Source organism: Nansenia antarctica, assembly GCF_963989245.1.
Source record: "Nansenia antarctica genome assembly, chromosome: 15".
Classification (NCBI taxonomy): domain Eukaryota; kingdom Metazoa; phylum Chordata; class Actinopteri; order Argentiniformes; family Microstomatidae; genus Nansenia; species Nansenia antarctica.
In genome coordinates, this window is record NC_137685.1 from 8,008,990 (window position 1) to 8,021,631 (window position 12,642).

Consider the following 12,642-nt stretch of genomic DNA (forward strand, 5'->3'; position numbering starts at 1 on the left):
CTAGGGCCCGGCGGTCACAGGTCCATGGTGCTGGTGGCTGCGTGGTACTCCCGGCCGTTGTGGGGCAGTGAAGACGGGGCGGCCCGGTCCTGGTGGTCCAGGTGGTCCAGGTGGTCCAGGTGGTCCAGTGGCTCCTGGTAGTCCGGGTGTTGCTGGCCCACCAGCGGGTTGCGGCTGATGACCAGCTCCAGCTTGTCCCCGGCCTCGGTGATCAGCGGTACCGCCAGGCAGCAGTCAAAGTCCCGCGTCCGGACGTGGTTCACCTAGAGGGGGAGGGAGGAGGGACGTCCCTGTCACACAGACATCAGATCAGGAAGCCCTGGACAGTAGGAACACTGTGATGACTCCAGAAACTCCAGAAACGACATTGTACATGCTGACATGCTGTTGCGTCAGGGAAACGCAGTACAGTGGAATGTGTGGAATTTAAGAGCTCAATGCTTGACAGCTTCATGTCTGTCTCGACTGGCTTATTCACTTAGCTTAGGGGAACAGCTTGTCTTGGGCTTGGTGCTGGGGTTGGGGCTGGGGCTTGGGGTTGAGGCTGGGGCTGGAGCTAGAGGTGGGAGTGAGGCTGAGGCTTGGGCTGGGGCTAGGGCAAGGCTGGGGCTGGGGCTGGGGCAAGGCTGGGGCTGGGGCTAGGGCTGGGGCTGGGGCTGGGGCTGGGGCAAGGCTGGGGCTGGGGCTTGAGCTGGGGCTGGAGCTAGGGCTGGGGCAAGGCAGGGGCTGGGGCTAGGGCTGGGGCTGGGGGCTGGGACTTGAGCTGGGACTGGAGCTGAGAGCTGGGACTTGGACTTGGAGTTGGAGTTGGACTGGGGCCGGGGTTGGGAGCTGGGACTTGGGCTGAGAGCCATGTCAGATTTGCTGTTGGTGCATATTTCCGTCTTTTGGCAGAGTCTGGACGGGTTGAATTTGAATTCCGTTTTATTGTCAGTCGTTTCTGTGTTTCTTTATTTATCTTAAATAAAGTGGACTATATTAAAACTAAAACGTGGGTTTAATAAGAACCAGACTCTTTTGTTTCTGGTCGACATCCCGCCCCCCCCTCTTTCCTCCCGGGTACGAGAGTCAACACACTCTGCTGTACAGGAAGGTATTATTCACATGGACACGGTATTGTGTTCTGCCCCCCCATGCACCCCCCACCCCCCTCCCCCCTCCGCCATCTCCCAGAGGTTCAACCCAATCTGCCGCTCCATGTTTTCTCTGGCTTGGGGGAGCAGGGCTGCTAATATGCTGAGCATGTTAACCTGACACAGCACAAACCAGCTCCAGACTCTCCTGCACAGCTTGCACATAGGGAGAGCACGGCGTTCACAGAGGAGAACCAACACCAGAACCCTTATCTCCAGACCCGGGGCTCCGCCCTCCGCTCACAGACATGGACACCGGCTGAGTCTACACTGATTTCCTGGTTTAGCTAATGCCCGGCAGTCACACTTTAACTCTGCGTGACCTTGCCAAGTGAAAGGGCTTTTGTCCTACTACCCCGCCCCCCCCCCCACCCCGCCCCCCCCTACCTACACCTCTGCACCCTCTCCAACCCCCCCCCCCATCTGTATCTCAGAGCTGGTTTATATTTAACCACTTGGCTGTCAAGCTTGATCAAACACTAAAGTGAGATATCCAGAGACAGGCATTGGAAAAACACTGGAGGTAGCGAACAGGCGGGCAGACAGACAAGCAGGCAGACAGACAGACAGGCAGGCAGACAGGCAGGCAGGCAGGCAGACAGGCAAGCAGGCAGACAGGCAGGCAGGCAGGCAGGCAGGCAGGCAGGCAGGCAGGCAGACAGACAGACAGACAGGCAGACAGACAGGCAGGCAGGCAGACAGACAGACAGACAGACAGACAGGCAGACAGGCAGACAGACAGGCAGACAGACAGGCAGGCTTTCTGCAGAGCGGAACAGAGGTGGGGGTGCGGAGCAGACCGCAGGACCTGTAGGATCATGTCATGCAGCTTCATGACCAGGCCTGGGTCTCCTGGTGGAGGAGGAGGACTTGCAAACAGGGGAAGGATGTAGCGGAGGTGGTGAGTAACCCGAACCTCAACACTTGGCATTAGCTCGTCAGGCTACAGTAATGCCTAGGCCTTAGTTCATGGGGCTAAGGTGAGTGGTTAGACCCGGGTTTGAATCCCAGTCAGGCTGCACATGCAGGCGCACCTGTAGGATCCTGTCATAGGGTCTGAGGCCCGCGCGGTCCGCCGGTCCGTCCGAGCGGATCATGTTGACGTAAACACCTTTCTCCAGGAAGCCGTCGGACACGCTGAAGCCAAAGTCGTCGCTCTCCGGGTCCTTCATCACTGTCACCTGTCCACCAAACCGTCATTAACTCATTAATACACACTGACTCACTAGTACGCGCTCATTAATACACACTCACTAGTACGCGCTCATTAATACACACTCACTAGTACGCACTCATTAATACACGCTCACTAGTACACATGGCACTGTTTAACCTACTAGTGGCCTAGGGGGATTAGAGAGCTAGTTTAGCTACTTGAGAATGAATTGTTCCCAGTGTCCTTGAAAGGTGAAACAATATGAAATGAATTGTTTATGACCATCTAACACTATCTCTCTCAGATAAAGATAGACCTCTCTATCTCTCTCAGTCCCTCTTATGTAACCTGTATCTCTTCAGAGAGACGCGCTAAGACTGAGGTCTGTTGTGCAGGCGTCTGTCTACAACACACATCTTATAGTATTTACTCATCAAATCAGCCTAAAAACACAATACAATAACATACCAAACACACACATCCATTCTTCAAAACAAGAGTACGTCTCTCTCAGCTGTTCCCTGACCAAGGACGATGATGACGTCTGTGACCTTCAGGGTAGATGGAGGTTGGAGGACATCCACGTGTGTTCTACCCTGAAGATCACAGACATCCTCCTTGTCCGTGGTTAGGGAACAGCTCACAGTAGACGTACTCTTGTTTTATTTTTGGTCTGGGAAGTGCAGGAGTTAAAAGCTGCTTCCCCCAGTTCCTCACGACACCCGTGGGACAAGAGAAAGCAGCAGGCTTGTCTGATCACCACTAGCTCTGAGAGCCTCTGATCACCACTAGCTCTGATAGCGTGTCTGATCACCACTAGCTCCCATTAAAAGCACTGATCTGAGGTAAAACGGGAGTTATAAAAGGACGGCTGTAAGTAAAAACCCAACAACAAGCCCATCTCAAAGTCAGAGGATTCCAACACATAGACTGATACCAAAGACAATGGCCCCTTTCAGACGGCGAGGTTAACGATTAACAAACCTGTTCTAACTAACCGTCCACGTATCCTAGCCTTAGCCTGACCCCTAGACAACAGACTCATATCACCAGGGTTGATCAGGAGAGAGACAATGGTGCGTGTGTTTGTGCGTGCGTGCGTGTGGGTGTGTGTGTGTGTGTGTGTGCGTCCCATCACCTTGTGCAGCTCCAGAGGCGTAGGGGACAGGATCTCCTGCAGGTCCTCTTTGATCCTGCGGCTCTCCCAGGTCTTCTCCGACACCCTCAGCGTGCCCTTCCCCTTGGCCTCCGCGTGCAGGTGGGCGGACCTCCGCAGGGGACTGAGCCCTGGTTGGCTGACCTGGGGCTCTGAGTGGGCCTTGCTCCCGTCCACCCCTAGGCTGATGGCGCTGCCTGTCATGATGGACGCCTGCGGGGATGAGAGTCAGGGAGAGATAGAAGAGAAGTACTTTAATCAGTCACCGTCAGGCACGCCGCGGAGCAGTTAGGGGTTAAGTGCCTTGCTCAAGGGCACAGCGGGCAGTGTAGGCACCTTAGATATGACCTAACGACTGCTGGCCCAGACTCTCTAACCTACCTGCCGCCCCCCGGAGTGTACTCTCTTATAAAAAGAGGGTTCCGAAATGGGTTCTTCAGCTATTGCTGTGGGGGAACCTTTGAAGAACCCTTTCTGGGAATCTGTGTACTATAGAACACGTTCGGGTTCCGTTTAGAACTTTCTGTGGAAAGTTCTTCAAAGGAACCCAAAAGGGTTCTACAAAATGATTATTTGATGTGTTCGATACCGTTCCTCATACCGTTCCATCGATTACAATGAGCCCGTCCTCCGATGTCTACCTCCATCAGCCTCCCCTGTACCAGACACACTGCATCTAGCGGTGTGTCTGAGGACATAACAGACTCCAGAATGTCCAGTCAGTGGTCTCTGAATCTAAGGTCTTTAAAGCGCCCTGTTGGGAACTAAAGCTCTCCATCTTTAAATAGCATCAGTCTTGCCGTAATTTCCATAACAGCCTTTCCAGCTGTGTTTTATAAATACCAGCAGGAAAAATTAATTTTCTCCTCCATCTGTCTTTCTCGTTTAAGGCTTTTATATTCACATTGTGGCGCTTTCTCTCTCTCTCTCTCTCGCTCCACGGAGAGACTTATGAGCGATGACATGTTGTGATGAAGGACTGCGCGAGCCAGTGTTTCTGTGTGATCGTTGTTCTCTAGAGCCGGGCCAAACTACTGTCCCAGAGCAGCGGGGGTGCCACACCGCACTGGAGCCTTCTGTAAACCCAGGGATGTATTTATACCAGATTATAAACCAGACTCAACAACCTCCTGATGTAACACTGGAGAGGGTCACACAGCTGACCACGAGAGGCAGGGGAGCTCTGGAGGTGGAGGTATAGACGTCGGAGGACAGGGGGAGGCTGGTGGAGGTAGACATCGGGGGACAGGGGAGGCTGGTGGAGGTAGACATCAGAGGACAGGGGAGGCTGGTGGAGGTAGACATCGGAGGACAGGGGAGGCTGATGGAGGTAGACATCGGAGGACAGGGGAGGCTGGTGGAGGTATAGACGTCGGAGGACAGGGGAGGCTGTTGGAGGTAGACATCGGAGGACAGGGGAGGCTGGTGGAGGTAGACATCGGGGGACAGGGGAGGCCGGTGGTGGTAGACATCGGAGGACAGGGGAGGCTAGTGGAGGTAGACATCGGAGGACAGGGGAGGCTGGTGGAGGTAGACGTCGGAGGACAGGGGAGGCTGGTGGAGGTAGACATCGGAGGACAGGGGAGGCCGGTGGTGGTAGACATCGGAGGACAGGGGAGGGTGGTGGAGGTAGACATCGGAGGACAGGGGAGGCTGGTGGAGGTAGACATCAGAGGGCAGGGGAGGCTGGTGGAGGTAGACATCGGAGGACAGGGGAGGCTGTTGGAGGTAGACATCGGAGGACAGGGGAGGCTGGTGGAGGTAGACATCGGGGGACAGGGGAGGCCGGTGGTGGTAGACATCGGAGGACAGGGGAGGCTGGTGGAGGTAGACATCGGAGGACAGGGGAGGCTGGTGGAGGTAGACGTCGGAGGACAGGGGAGGCTGGTGGAGGTAGACATCGGAGGACAGGGGAGGCCGGTGGTGGTAGACATCAGAGGACAGGGGAGGCTGGTGGAGGTAGACATCGGAGGACAGGGGAGGCTGGTGGAGGTAGACATCGGAGGACAGGGGAGGCTGGTGGAGGTAGACATCGGAGGACAGGGGAGGCTGGTGGAGGTAGACATCAGAGGACAGGGGAGGCTGGTGGAGGTAGACATCAGAGGACAGGGGAGGCTGGTGGAGGTAGACATCAGAGGACAGGGGAGGCTGGTGGAGGTAGACATCAGAGGACAGGGGAGGCTGGTGGAGGTAGACATCGGAGGACAGGGGAGGCTGGTGGAGGTAGACATCAGAGGACAGGGGAGGCTGGTGGAGGTAGACATCGGAGGACAGGGGAGGCTGGTGGAGGTAGACATCGGAGGACAGGGGAGGCTGGTGGAGGTAGACATCGGAGGACAGGGGAGGCCGGTGGTGGTAGACATCGGAGGACAGGGGAGGCTGGTGGAGGTAGACATCGGGGGACAGGGGAGGCTGGTGGAGGTAGACGTCGGAGGACAGGGGAGGCTAGTGGAGGTAGACATCGGAGGACAGGGGAGGCTGGTGGAGGTAGACATCGGAGGACAGGGGAGGCTGGTGGAGGTAGACATCGGAGGACAGGGGAGGCTGGTGGAGGTAGACATCAGAGGACAGGGGAGGCTGGTGGAGGTAGACATCAGAGGACAGGGGAGGCTGGTGGAGGTAGACATCGGAGGACAGGGGAGGCTGGTGGAGGTAGACATCAGAGGACAGGGGAGGCTGGTGGAGGTAGACATCGGAGGACAGGGGAGGCTGGTGGAGGTAGACATCGGAGGACAGGGGAGGCTGGTGGAGGTAGACATCGGAGGACAGGGGAGGCCGGTGGTGGTAGACATCGGAGGACAGGGGAGGCTGGTGGAGGTAGACATCGGGGGACAGGGGAGGCTGGTGGAGGTAGACGTCGGAGGACAGGGGAGGCTAGTGGAGGTAGACATCGGAGGACAGGGGAGGCTGGTGGAGGTAGACATCGGAGGACAGGGGAGGCTGGTGGAGGTAGACATCGGAGGACAGGGGAGGCTGGTGGAGGTAGACATCAGAGGACAGGGGAGGCTGGTGGAGGTAGACATCAGAGGACAGGGGAGGCTGGTGGAGGTAGACATCGGAGGACAGGGGAGGCTGGTGGAGGTAGACATCAGAGGACAGGGGAGGCTGGTGGAGGTAGACATCAGAGGACAGGGGAGGCTGGTGGAGGTAGACATCAGAGGACAGAGGAGGCTGGTGGAGGTAGACATCGAAGGACAGGCTCATTGTAAATGCGTCGAATGGAATGAGGGACGGTATCAAAAATGCATGTTTGACACTGTTCTTCATTCCATTTCGTGCATTACAACGAGCCTGTCCTCCGATGTCTACCTCCACCAGCCTCCCCTGTCCTATGATGTCTACCTCCACCAGCCTCCCCTGTCCTCCGATGTCTACCTCCACCAGCCTCCCCTGTCCCCCGATGTCTACCTCCATCAGCCTCCCCTGTCCTCCGATGTCTACCTCCACCAGCCTCCCCTGTCCTCTGATGTCTACCTCCACCAGCCTCCCCTGTCCCCCGATGTCTACCTCCACCAGCCTCCCCTGTCCTCAGAGTCAGAGTCCTGGTAACGCTCCACTAGAAACAGCGTCTTATGAAGCATTATGAAGCGCTTATGAACCTCCACAGAGCCCACGTAGTGGTGTCGTACCTCTATCTCCCGGAGCAGCTCGGACTGACCACAGGTCTCCAGGTCCTCCAGGGCCTGGCACCAGAAGTTGTCCTCGTGGTCCAGCATGATGCCATCACTGTGGGGCTGGCTGGCGTACCTGGGGGCCACAGGAACCACAACAAGACAGGATGAGCAACCCAAACAGATGTTATAAACAGTCGCCTCGCAACTCGACTCGCTCCGACAGTATTGGTGTGTGTGTGTGTTTGTGTGTGTGTGTGTGTATGTGTGTGTGTGTGTGTATGTGTGTGTGTGTGTGTGTGTGCGCGTGTGTGTGTGTGTGTGCGTGTGTGTGTGTGTGTGCGTGTGTGTGTGTGTGTGTGTGTGTGTGTGTGTCTGTGCGTCTGTGTGTGTGTGTGTGTGTGTGTGTGTGTGTGTGCGTGTGTGCGTCTGTGTGTGTGTGTGTGTGTGTGTGTGTGTGTGTAAGACCGTTTTGTGAGGACGGTTGGTGAGACAGAGCGAGGGTTGGAAGAGAAGCCACAGGCAGAGAGGGGGGGGGGGGGGAGAACATGAACATGAGCCACTGGCAGTAACACTGTCAGATGGTAGACCGAGATAGAGGGCTGAGACACAGAACACCTGAGAGGAAAGAGAGGAGGAGAAAGAGAGAGAGAGAGAAAGAGAGAGAGAGAGAGAGAGAGAGAGAGAGAGAGAGAGAGAGAGAGAGAGAGAGAGGCAGAAGGAACAGGAAGTACTGACTCAACAGTAGCCATTTACAACATCTGATAGGGTATTGCTAACAGCTAGCTGTGTTGACAGCGGTACAGGTTAACAGTGTTGCTAACAGCTAGCTGTGTTGACAGTGATGCAGGTTAACGTCAAACCCTGTAGCATGCTACGACTAGCTGGGTCTCTGAACTGTGAAGACAAGGCAATCAGAGCGAAAGCGTGTAGGATGATAGAGCTTTCGTTAGCCCTGCTCCGACAATATCCACGGCCTCTTTCGGAGCATGACGTTTAGTTTAAATGCCGAATCAATATAATATCCGCCGGAGGTAGTGTATCGTTTTGAGGGGGGAGTGATCTGACAGACAGTAAAAGAGTTGAAGAGATGAATGAGTAGCTAATGAAGGGAATAATAAAGATGTGTTCAGAGGATGAGGGAGATATTCATCAGTTATATAACATGTCATCTCACAGAGAGAGAGAGAGGAGGGGAGAGGAGAGAGAGAGAGAGGAGAGGAGGGAGAGGAGAGAGAGGGAGAGGAGAGGAGGGGAGGGGAGAGAGAGGGAGAGGAGGAGGCTGGGGGGGGGGGGGGGGGGTGGAGACTGCGGGTGGTGTGGGGTGTGGGGTGGTGGGTGGGACGACCCCACACAAACCCTACTCTCATAGCCAGGTCAACCATGTCACGACTGTTGAACGCTACAGAGGAGTGTAAACTTGGCTGTTTTTAATCCTCTGTTCTGTGATCATGTGACATGTTTGTGAATATGGGCGAACCAGCTGCCATATCACCTGACAGACAGCTGCTCCGTCTGACCAGAGTGCACCTCAGGGCAGAGAGTGCAGTGGGGGGTGGAGGGGGGGGGAGTCATGTGGTCCCAGTCATGAGGGTGTCTCTCAGCAATCGGTGCCTACCACTTCACCCCTAACTGCTGTGGCTGACCCTGTGACCCTGGGCTCTGAGCTCTCTTCTCTGTTCTCCCTGGGGGGGCTGCATGTGTGTTGTCATGGGAGGGGGGCGGGGGGGGGGTCTTACCCTGACGGTTTGTCCCAATCGTCCTCGCTGAAGCCCCCGTCGCTGAAGGGGTAGTTCTTGCTGCGGCAGGCCGGGGGGGGCGTGGCCCTCTGCTTGGCGCTCCTCCACTCGTGGGGGTGCAGGGCGATGCCAGCCGCCTGGTGGATGTACGTGCCTGTGGGTGGGGAGGGGAGCATAGGGGTTTAGTAAAGACACAACGTAGAGTACATGATACTATGGAAACAAAAACAACACATGTGAGTGTCGTCTGGGGGGGGGGAGGGGGGGCAGGAGAGAACTGAGAGTCAGTCGACACTGGAAACAGGGGAAGCTGGTGGAGGTAGAAATCGAAGGAGGGGCTCCCGGTGATGGAATGAGGAATGGTATCAAACACATGTGGTTTGACACCATTTCTACCTCCAACAGCCTCTCATCTTCCCCCCCCTCCTCCCCCCTGACCCCTGACCCCCACCCCCCCCCCCCCCTCACCCTGGCTGCCGTAGCCAGCGTCGATGCCTGAGCCGTCCCAGGACTCCATGGCAGAGTCCACGCTGGGGATGGTGGTGGAGTAGATGTCCGACAGCTTGTTGGTCTTCTGGGAGTCCGTCATCTCCGAGTCCTCCGTGTCACTCAGCTCTGTGTCGTTCTCCAGGTCCTCCTTCTTCTTGTCCTCCGCCGCTGAGGAAGGAGAGAGGGATGAGGAGGAGGAGGGTCTGTACTGTACTGTACTGTATGCCTGATACACACGTTAGGGTCGTGGTGGAGTTACGTTAGTTAGGGTTAGGGTTAGGGCTTGGGCTAGGGTTAGAGTTAGGGCTAGGGTTATGGTTAAGGATTGGGCTATAGGGTTAGGGTTAGGGCTAGGGTTAGAGTTCAGATTAGGGTTAGGGCTACAGTTAGGCTTCCCCAGTATCGACATTGGGGACATCAGGGACATCTGGATGGAAGAATACTTCATGAGCACATCGTACAAGTCAGGTCAAGTCATTCCGTTTCAATGCATTACAATGAGCCTGTCCTCCAATTTCTACCTCCACCAGCCTCCCCATGTACAGGTCTTTGTACACCAGGAAAACCCCCACAATACAAGCTAACAACCAGACTAGCCTGTGCTCTGTGCCATTACAATGACAAAGACGTCCTGTACAGTAACTTGTTTGCAGTTCTGCTTGTCATGAATTTGCTGGTGAACTGAACGAACCTCTACACCACATGAAGCGGGCTTGGCCGTGTGTGTGCTGGTTCTCACAGACAACTATCATTACGTCTCTCTGTGTGTAACCGCGGGGACAGAGGCAGCTTTGTCTGAACAGGCTCTGCCGATGCACAGAGTTCTGCCTGACCAGCGGCGATATCAAATTAAGCCATGATTCGTTAATTTGTCATTTCCGATTAAATGTCAAACTTGAGAAATTACTGGCTTCTGTCTCTGTCGGATCTGAAGAGGCCTGGGGGGGGGCTGGTGGAGGCCTGGGGGGGGGGGCTGGTGGAGACCAGGTGAGGCTGGTGGAGGCTGGTGGATACCAGGGGAGGCTGGTGGAGGTAGACATCAGAGGACAGGCTCATTGTAATACATGGAATGGAATGAGGAACACACGCGTGTTTGATACCATTCCTTATTCCGTTCCGCTCCACCAGCCTCCCCTGCTCTATACTAGCAAAGTGAAACAAGAAAAAAAGTGCATATATAGTCCATTGGTGGGCTTTGTGTGTGTGTGTGTGTGTGTGTGTGTGTGTGTGTGTGTGAGTGTGTGTGTGTGTGTGTGTGTGTGTGTGAGACTGTGTGTGAGTGTGTGTGTGCGTGTGTCTACTACTACTCTGACCCTAGTCGTCTATCTGTACAGTATAGTATAGTGGATAGTGTACATAGCCTTTATTTATGTAAACCAGCTCCGTCCCTTCTTGTGTTTTTTTTTTTTTTTTTTCTTTCCTAGCACCGGGGGAGCCACCCCTCCTAAATTTCGTTGTTTGGTACCTGTACTATAGCAATGACAATAAAGACCATTCACTAATCTATCTATCCATCCATCCATCCATCCTTTCATCTACCTATCCACCCCTCCCTCCCTCCCTCCCCCCCTCCCTCCCTCCCCCCCTCCCTCCCTGGTGTGAGTACGTACTGTCGACCTGTTTCTTGATCTTGAGGGTGACCGTCTCCCCGGCCATCTGCAGGAGGTGGATGGCCTCGCTCAGCGGCTTCCCCTTCAGACTCACACTGTTGATGGCCAGGATGCGGTCCCCGATGTGGATGGCCCCGGTCCTGTAGACACACACACACACACACACACACACACACAGACACACATAGAGCACCTAGTAGGAGCCCTGCAAGGTGGACACACAGCCTACAGCATGCATGTTAATCCACATCTTAGTCCACATTAGTCCACACGTTAGTCTACAGCAGTGGTTCCCAAACCTCTCCTCGGGGACCCCCAGCCCCTCAAACCTCTCCTCGGGGACCCCCAGCCCCCCAAACCTCTCCTCTGGGACCCCCAGCCGCTCCACCTGATCAGATGTGCTGGTGGTGGAACAGATCGAATATGTGGAGCAGCTGGGGGTCCCCGAAGAGAGGTTTGAGAACCACTGGTCTACAGGTCGTATTTGACAATAAGTGTGTGTGTGTGTGTGTGTGTGTGTGTGTGTGTATAAGGAACATTTCAGAGGCTTTCAGCCTTTTAGAGATTCACATTCATACAATGTTGAACTGGTTTGTTTACATTGAAATCCAGTAAAACTGCTTTCACCAGTTCACCTGACAAATACGTTTGATTTCTCCAGTTTCTTTTGTAAGAAACTGAATCATTTAGTTGACGGACGGACCTATCGACATCTTATTTGAACGACCCACAGTAGTCGACACAAGACGGCAGCTATGTAGACAGTTTCACACTGTCAAATAAATAAACCGGGACATCGATTTCAGCAGATACAAGCGAGGTTATAAAAGGTAACGACGTCAAATCAACGTGGAGCATTGTCCAAAAGTTGAAGTGAATTATTACCCAAGGCAACGACAGACAGAGCAGGCCTTACCTTGAGTCCTTCTCTCATAACAACCCAACCAAACAGCCTTATCCTGCTTGACACTGTCAGCGTCATAATAGCAGCTTAGCGTCTGTGAGTCAACGCTCACCGTGGAGGTCAAACTACGAAAAGCTCTCCTTCTCTGTGTTGTGATTGGTCCCTGATACCGCCTCCTCGTCTGTTGCTGACACAAACAGAGACTAGGTCGTCGCTGAGACTCAGACGTAAACAACATAGAACATCCAGGTGGGATTACAGCGTGTGTATGTCCCACCCCTGACCCCCTGGTGCAGCGTGACTAGGAGTGATGACCGGGGGACATGTCTGGGGGAGGTCACCGGGCTGGTGGAGGTAGACACAGAGGACGGATGGACTCATTGTAACGTACGGAATGGAATCAAACACGTTGGTACCGTCCCTCGTCCCGGGTCCGTGCGTTACAAAGAGCCCGTCTAGACCGCCGGGGTCGTGACCTCTAGAGAGAAGGTAGCACACACCCTGAATCTACAGGAGAGGAGAGGCCAGATGCCCATCCACAAGACCTCCATTCCCCCTGACTGAGGGCTCCATACCCCCTCTGACTGTGGGCTCCATTCCCCCTGACTGTGGGCTCCATTCCCCCCTCCAAGAACCCCCAGGATTCTCCCCAGAATGTTTTAACAGCGTAGTGCTGGATTGCATCATCCAAACCCAACTTCCAACTTACTAAAAATACAGCTAAACCTCTGAATTCACTGAGGAATTCAGTGTCTGCTTTCGCTTTTAACAACAATGTTGTTGGCGATCAAAGATAGTCACTCTATCGTTACTAAATACATAGTTTAATCTGCCTTGAAATGTT

At 54.7% G+C, this 12,642-nt stretch overlaps 1 protein-coding gene across 1 annotated transcript in view; it reads right to left on the minus strand.

Moving 5' to 3' along the window:
* The window catches only part of grip2b (glutamate receptor interacting protein 2b), a gene marked incomplete at both ends in the record, with an annotated part of 121,050 nt that continues 108,408 nt past the window's right edge, over positions 1 to 12,642 (minus strand). Inside the window, 8 exon segments of the mRNA XM_080545821.1 lie at positions 1 to 156; positions 159 to 263; positions 2,168 to 2,314; positions 3,428 to 3,658; positions 7,075 to 7,192; positions 8,796 to 8,949; positions 9,264 to 9,452; positions 10,895 to 11,034. Coding sequence (XP_080401947.1) covers positions 1 to 156; positions 159 to 263; positions 2,168 to 2,314; positions 3,428 to 3,658; positions 7,075 to 7,192; positions 8,796 to 8,949; positions 9,264 to 9,452; positions 10,895 to 11,034 — 1,240 coding nt within the window.